Source organism: Penaeus japonicus, unplaced genomic scaffold, assembly GCF_977035675.1.
Source record: "Penaeus japonicus unplaced genomic scaffold, GWHDUDI00000001_assembly GWHDUDI00000020, whole genome shotgun sequence".
Lineage (NCBI taxonomy): Eukaryota > Metazoa > Arthropoda > Malacostraca > Decapoda > Penaeidae > Penaeus > Penaeus japonicus.
In genome coordinates this window covers 42,213,242-42,220,741 of record NW_028234422.1, presented here as the reverse complement: position 1 = coordinate 42,220,741, position 7,500 = coordinate 42,213,242, and the positions used below count along the sequence as shown (strand labels likewise).

General features: G+C 36.7%; 1 protein-coding gene across 4 annotated transcripts in view; it reads left to right on the top strand.

The window, feature by feature from the left end:
• Nucleotides 1–1,623: 1,623 nt before the first annotated feature.
• The window catches only part of Tbc1d22 (TBC1 domain family member 22), a 32,140-nt gene continuing 26,263 nt past the window's right edge, over nt 1,624–7,500 (top strand). For all 4 annotated transcript variants that reach the window (XM_086548471.1, XM_043016558.2, XM_043016559.2 and 1 more), the window contains exon 1: nt 1,624–1,799. In XM_086548471.1, coding sequence (XP_086404597.1) covers nt 1,732–1,799 — 68 coding nt within the window. In that variant the 5' untranslated portion in view covers nt 1,624–1,731. The remainder of the gene's footprint in view (nt 1,800–7,500) is intronic.

The window sequence follows — 7,500 nt, the reverse complement described above, 5'->3', positions numbered from 1 at the left end:
TAATAGTAAAATTAACAGTAATGAATAATTATAACAATAATGATAATAGTATAAAGAAAACAACGATAGCATCAATGACATTGTTGAAAACAATTCTGATAAAAAAAAATAATAATAACAATAATAAACTCAGTTGCTGATTATCATCTCCATCTAAATAACGAAGACCAGAGAAAAAAAAAAAGAAACAAATAGCTTAACATGGGATAACATACAATCTACCATTGATAATGATGATTAGTACTTGTGTTTCAGACGAGTTAGAAAGTTATACTCCTAATTAGTAATTTGTAATAAACATTGCACTTATGATGAATCAGAATATAATCATAACAGTTATATATGCATGTATTTGTATTCACACACATATGTTCATTAACCATGCTTTTTCTTATCTTCTTTACAGATTTTCTTTATTTACTTTTTTTTCTCTCTCTCATTCACTCTCTAGAGACACACATACGTAATATATGTACGTGTGTGTGTGTGTGTGTGTGTGTGTGTGTGTGTGTGTGTGTGTGTGTGTGTGTGTGTGTGTGTGTGTGTGTGTGTGTGTGTGTGTGTGTGTGTGTGTGTGTGTGTGTGTGTGTGTGTGTGTGTGTGTGTGTGTGTGTGTGTGTGTGTATGTGTGTGTGTGTGTGTGTGTGTGTGTGTGTGTATGTATGTGTGTGTGTGTGTGTGTGTGTGTGTGTGTGTGTGTTTGTGTGTGTATGTGTAGTCATATTTGTACGTGTGTATTTGTGAGTTATATATCCTGGTTTAGCTCTTTTGCTACGCTACCCCCCTTCCTCCCCTTTTCTCTCACTCGTTTCGGTAAACCACTCTTTAAGGAAACGATTCTTTGCATTTATAACTGTTGCTACTATTTTTTTTCCAATTTCGTTCTGTAGGTTGAAATACTTTTCCGGGTTTTGAAGGTGAACAAGTTCTTTTACCTGTTCGGGGGAATTCCTTACCCTTATCTTTGTAAAATTCTTTAATGTCATGAATGATTACGTATCTAGTCTAGCTATATTTCATTATTGCTGTAATATGGATGTTAGTGCTGAACGGACGAAAGTGAAATTGTAAAAAGTGGAGAAAAAAAAAAATGGGATGAATATTCAACTAGACCAGGATCCTAATTGTTATAGTAACAATCAATAAAGATGTACTCTTCCTCTTTATTAGTAATATACAAAAAATATTTTTTGATTCATTAAAGGTATAATCATTAGATGATAAAAGACAAAAATCATTATAGTGTCTGATTTATTGGGTTCCTGATTACAGTGAAAATAATGTTCTAACTTTTGACGGATTTACAAGCTTAAGACACTTTTTAGTATTATTGATATGATAATTTTTTTTTACCACTTATTCAAAACATTCCTTACACGTTTATAATAGATATGGCTAAATGATTAATTAACTCCTATTATATAAAGTTGAATATATATCACTTCTCATATCCACCGAACTATACTCCACGAAAGTCGAGGAAAGCGTTTTTTACCATTTCTTTTCCTCACATATACACCACATTGCCCAAGCACACATTAAAGCCCAAAAAACACGCCCACAACCCCTAAATCGAATCCCCAATCCCCAATCCAAAAAACACAAAAAAATACTCAAAATACCCATGAGTGTCTTAACCCTGACACTGTGTTGGCAAACATGGAGAAAACTTGTATGTAATTCACTCTCCAAATACCATTGGTTGTGCTTCCATTGCTTCCCCCACATAAGATGCAATCAGTTGATTCTCACAATGGCAAGAACTTCTGGAGGAAAAACAGTAAATCGGTACCAGGAAGGTGAGATATTAAAGAGAAAAAAACTTGTAATCGGGGAAAGAAGTCCCGTCTCGAGAGGGTCGAGTTTTATGTATGTTATATATATATTCCTTGTCGTCTTGTTAGATACCTCTTTTCATTTTGGTTTTATTGAAGATGCGAGAATTGGGAAATATGGGTTGGTGAGGTATTTAAACACGGTATGATTAAAGAGTTCGAGATTTGGGAAGAGATGCACCTGTTTTGTGGTTTATTTCCTGTCCAGTTCGTTGATTTCTTTTTTGAATCTGTGCAAACTTATCTTTGATCTTACTAAATGTTGTTAAGAGGGTAAATTTTCTGAACGATGTCGCATTATTAAATCTCATACAAATAGTATTGATGGATTCCTCTCAACCTCTACAATCCTTAACCAATAAGCAGCGGATGGCAGACAATGTAAACCAGCCATCCTACTCTACAAATATTTATTTAATACCGCGACCAATGGGTTAAATGATCAGTATTACCCGCGACCCCCCTCCACCCGTACCTCACAATGAAGTCTTAACCCGTTGCCGACGGAGGATAGATTTGCTTACACAGGCTCCAGGATGAGTTCTATTTCTGATCGAGGCAGCTTCTGCAACATACCTTGATTTTTCCCACTCCCTTTTCGTCACTCATTGTAGAGCTAGATCAATTTTTGTGTTTTGTTTTTTTGTGTGTTTTACTGTTTTTAGAAATTTATATCTGTCATATCGCAGGCTCCATCAATTCTGTAGTTGACTTAAATTGTAGTTCAGGGTCCATATCAACTCATTTTTTTTCTTTATACTCAATGTGATAGAAGTATTACTGTTTTAGGGGGGGACAAAAATTAACTTTATTTTTTCGTATTTGTGTGCTGTCACGAACGAACACAAAACTTATAACCATCCAAAATGAAGAGGTAGGGAAGAGGAATGAAACTTGTGCTTTGACAGTGAGTGCCACAATAAAAGGCATCCCTACTGGCACAGGGGCACATTGTAGGCATTGGGCATGGTGTAAGTCACCTTCCTCCTCTCGTTCTGCCAGCACATCTTTCATCTGCGGTACTCTAGAGCTAGAGGTCGGGTACTTGCGATGTGCCATCACTCTATAGAGATAATTCTTGCTAGAGACCGTAGATGGGTGCCATCCAAGGCCCTCTCTCCTGCTGGTGCTAGAAGAAAGTGGTGCCATCTAGGTTTTGGAAGTGAGTTGAAACCCATTTTGCTTAATATTACGGCAGTTATAATAATTATGACTGCAATTGTTAGCATCACTCAGTTATTACTCATAGCATAATAAAATTACATAGTGATCTAAAATCCCTGAACGTCATAACGCCCATTGTCAGGCAAAAGTTCCTGCATCATGTATGACGAAAAAACACGTCATCCGTCGTTAATGGGTTAAATAGTAGGTTAGGGCGCTTGGTACACATCAGGGCCTCTGACCTTCATCCTGCACTCGTAAATAATCGACTAATGTTTATGTGTTACCTAATGTGCACTTACTTGAAAAAGAACCATCTATCGAGAATTTTTTTTATGATGTTTAGGTTTTTAAAGGTAAAAGGAGAGCTACCCTTAGATTGACTGGCCAATCATAGTGTTTTCATGTTCCTTATTGTTAGCAAACCTGCGAGTTTGAGTTTTCAAGTGAGTTTCAAGTCAGTTGTTGCATCATGAAGACGGGTGTGTATTTGTGGTATTGGTCCTGACACGGGATATGCATTGGTGACACGGGATACAAATAGATGATGTATTCAAAAAGGTGTCATCGCTAAATAAGGAATCAGCTGATGGTCCATGTAAATGTAGTACAAAGTCCTATGAAAAAGGGTGGGGAGAGCAAAGCCATCTCTTGGCTAGGGCTAACATAAAACTAAATAATTTAGGTTGGTCAGTAGGTTTTTATTTTGTAGACAAAAATACCCTGAAAACAATGCATCCAAAATTCCCGTGAATCAAGTAAAGTAGCTTGAAGTGCTACAAAAAAGGGAGGGGTCCAGGGAGGGGGAGAAGTCCTCCCCTTGGTTAGGGCTAACATCAGAACTAGACAAAGTTAGGTTGGTCAATAAGTTAGAATTTTGTAAACAAAATACTCTGAAAGCAGAACATTCAAAACTCGGAAAATTTACTGATTTTTATGTCATATCCTATTGTGTTTATTGTGTGCTTCAATAAAAGAATTTATGTCAATGAAGAGAATTGATACTTCAAAAGTATTGCAGAATGGTACCTCTTCCATGCAGCAGTATGCTTATACATTTGCAGAATAAGAGATTATAATTAATTTTAAATATGACTGGATAAGACCTCACACATAAAACAAATGCTATTAATTATTTGGCTTTAATTCTCTTTCAAGAAAACAAACAACACCCTTTTAGTAATTTAAATACATGGGATAATAATGCAGGCTGCAAACATCTGGAGTATTTAAATAAAAGATCTAAGATAAAACATAAAGAAATGGCTGTAATTTTAAAAAATAGCATTTGATCAAGTGACACTGTTACTACTACACACTGCACTTCAGCAAAGGCCAGCAAAGTACAACATATCTATTTATTTACCAGCAAGTTAGTGTAGATACAGGTGACTTTTGAGAACAAATCACCAAGGGAGCCAGTATGGAAAATATGGCACTTTTTGTTGTGATCTCGGGTGTACATGTAAAATAAATTGCATTGTGCAGTGTACAATGGTCAACATGTGTGCTCTTATTCAAATTTCTTGAATTAGTTAGAACTAGACATACTTTAAAAGATCATTGCTAATGTGAAGAACACTTGATTACTTGCAATTATTGTATTTTTTATAGAATATACAGTTGCTTTATACCCATATTAACAGGGGGTTAGAGAGGTTCGCAGTCTTTTCAGAATATGTGGTCTGAAGGCAGTAGCCTGTTGAGGTTGTGCTGAGTATAAATCCAATAAGTGATTGAAGGCTTTGCATAAGTTTTTATTTTATCTTTGTGCATTATTATTGTTCATGATTATCCAAAAAGGAATTAGTAGCCATATTAATTAAGTGAATGAAAAATAGGAAAATTGCAGAAATCATATCACTACCATTATAGTGGTGAATGGTTTGATGTTTGGCAAATAGGTTGCTAGAATTGATTAAAAACTTTTTGTATCATTTGTTTACATTTACTTTTCTGCCCTTTAGATATTATGTCTTGAAGTTATCACATTCTGTTTTAAGTCTGACCTTTCTACTGCAGATTACATGGATTGGGATTACTTTTGTATTGCCTTTTTCTTTTTTTGAAATTACAAGCCATATACTCCTTCATTTGTGTAAGTTATTTTACCAAATGCAAATTAGTATCATAGTGCTATCATATACACACTCATATATCTTACCACAAGTTTAGAAAGTAAGAAGAAACATAAAGAATATCTTAAGAGATCTATCCCAGATTGTGCATCATCAGGTGTGGCATATGGCAGAAGGGTTAAGGAAATTATTAAGCAACAGGATGAAGAAAGAGCTCATCTAAGCTGGGCCAACCTCTGCCAAACTAAAACTATAAAAAATCTTGTAATTACTGTGCTATACAAAAGATTTAAGGTTGAGGGAAATGGAAAGTAGTGTATTAAAATACCTAAATGTGTGTAAGCATTTCTTAACCCTTTCCCGATGGAGCATGCGCTACGCAAAAACCCCTACGCCGGGCCATTGCAATATTGCTCTGGAAACGTCACACTGGCATGACGCCCCGGTATCGTGAATTTTGCTGTGTCACAAGGGTGTGACGCACCGTCGTCATAGGATTAACAAGGCAAGGGATACTGAACTCCCTTTTTAATGATATGTCTGTTAATCATAGATAATTTAATTCATGTGGGTGATATGGTGCTATTTTGTTAACGGCGAGTGACAAGATACCCCGTCAAGTGTAGCAGTGTCTGCCACTGGGAACGAGATATTTTGTCGTGGCTGTCATCCTGGCCGGCGCACCAGGTGATTGGGTGTATAACACTTAGCCGTGGCCTGTGCAGGCGAAAATCCTGAGGCGTTAGGCTTATGCATTTGAAATATCCTGGCATTTTGACCATTTGGAGCCAAAACAGCCCCATTGTTACTGGGTTAAAGTCTTGTGTACAAAGTCCTCAAAGAAAGAAGGTGTTGCTGGTCCACCACCTGTAATGGAGGAGAAAGAATGAATTGCTTTAATTTAGATTAATTGCAGATGAATTTTTTTAACCTTGTCCTATTCTGAACCTAGCAATGTTGCAGTATGGATTAATATATCGCACAATAACAGAGATGGGAGCTGCTGTAGCATAATTGGTATCACTCACAGCAAGACCATGAGGGTCTCCAAATGCACTAGTTTGAGTCCCAACTTAAGTCTGAGGCAAGGATGGGCATTCACTCAGAGTAGCAGATAGTCACTGGCAAAACCCAGAAATCCTTCAAAAGAAGGCACCATCCATAGTCCATAGATAAAAAAAAAGTCAGTTTTAGAGGTAAATCCAGCAACACAAACATTCACAGGTCATGTTATATTTATATGCCATGGCATACATCACCATTTGGTTAAAAGAACAAATGTTACTCTTGCAGGAAGGATGATATGAACACTCATGTCCAAGATGGAATAATGATTCATATCTTGTTTGGAATCTCCATTTTTAGTATGCTAATAAAAAATCTGTCTGTAAAATTTACATGAATTTTAATTAAGTTAGCAATAGCCCATTGCGGACAGGTGTCAAATGGTATACACATCGGCACCAATTAGGCCTAAAATACAGTTGTCAATGCGTACATGACGCGACATTGGGATCTGCTCACAGTTGAAGTGCGCGTACAGTCCTGAAGTATTATGGCTGTAATGATGCTACAGGGTTCCAAAGTTAGCCTATAATGGATTTTTGGAAAAATATTGTTTGGACTAGTCTGTGCTACCCAGAGGGTGGAGAAAACACACTCCCCATCCCTCTAATTTTTAGCCAGTGCCGCTAGTGTTGTTGGCCGCCCGTCCTGACGACCAGTTAGGTCGTTAGGTGCCCCATCTGCAATGGGTTAATGTTTCTATGAGTAACAGTCGTTATGAAGCTAATAATTTCATTAGTTTTATAGTGCATTACAATATTGTCATCATAACTTAGGGAAAGAATAGCTTATTAGTAGATGAGTAAAGGAATTACTTATAACATATTCATTATTCTACTAAAAGCTCTCTGGCATACCATCCTATCCCTGCAGGTGGCCATGTTTTTGGAACATTAAATAAAATGATCCCTAAATGTAATGAGACCTTCTCCTTCTCCTGCGGATAACTAAGCTGGCACCACTTTTAGTTTTTAGTGATATGACCATAAGTAGGAGTAGTATATATAGACGGAAAATAATTTAAGGAGGCATAAGATATTTTCAGTATAATTCCAAGAATTACCAAAGTCAAAGAATTTATTTTATGGAAAATGATAATTCAAGAAGGATAATAATACTGATGTTAGTTTATTAGAATATTGACCCATTAGTGACATATATGACGCAGGAGCTTTGTCCTGGTGATGGGGGCCATGACGTGCTTGATGTGGGATTTTGGATCACTGTGCTGTGAAGGATGTGCATGCAGAATGAGAAGAAGGCGACTCAAACCGTGGCAATTTATGGCCAAGTAATGAACTGGTGTAAGCTCTATCTAGTATACAGGTGGTGGAGATTTGCTGGACTTGACCAGAACA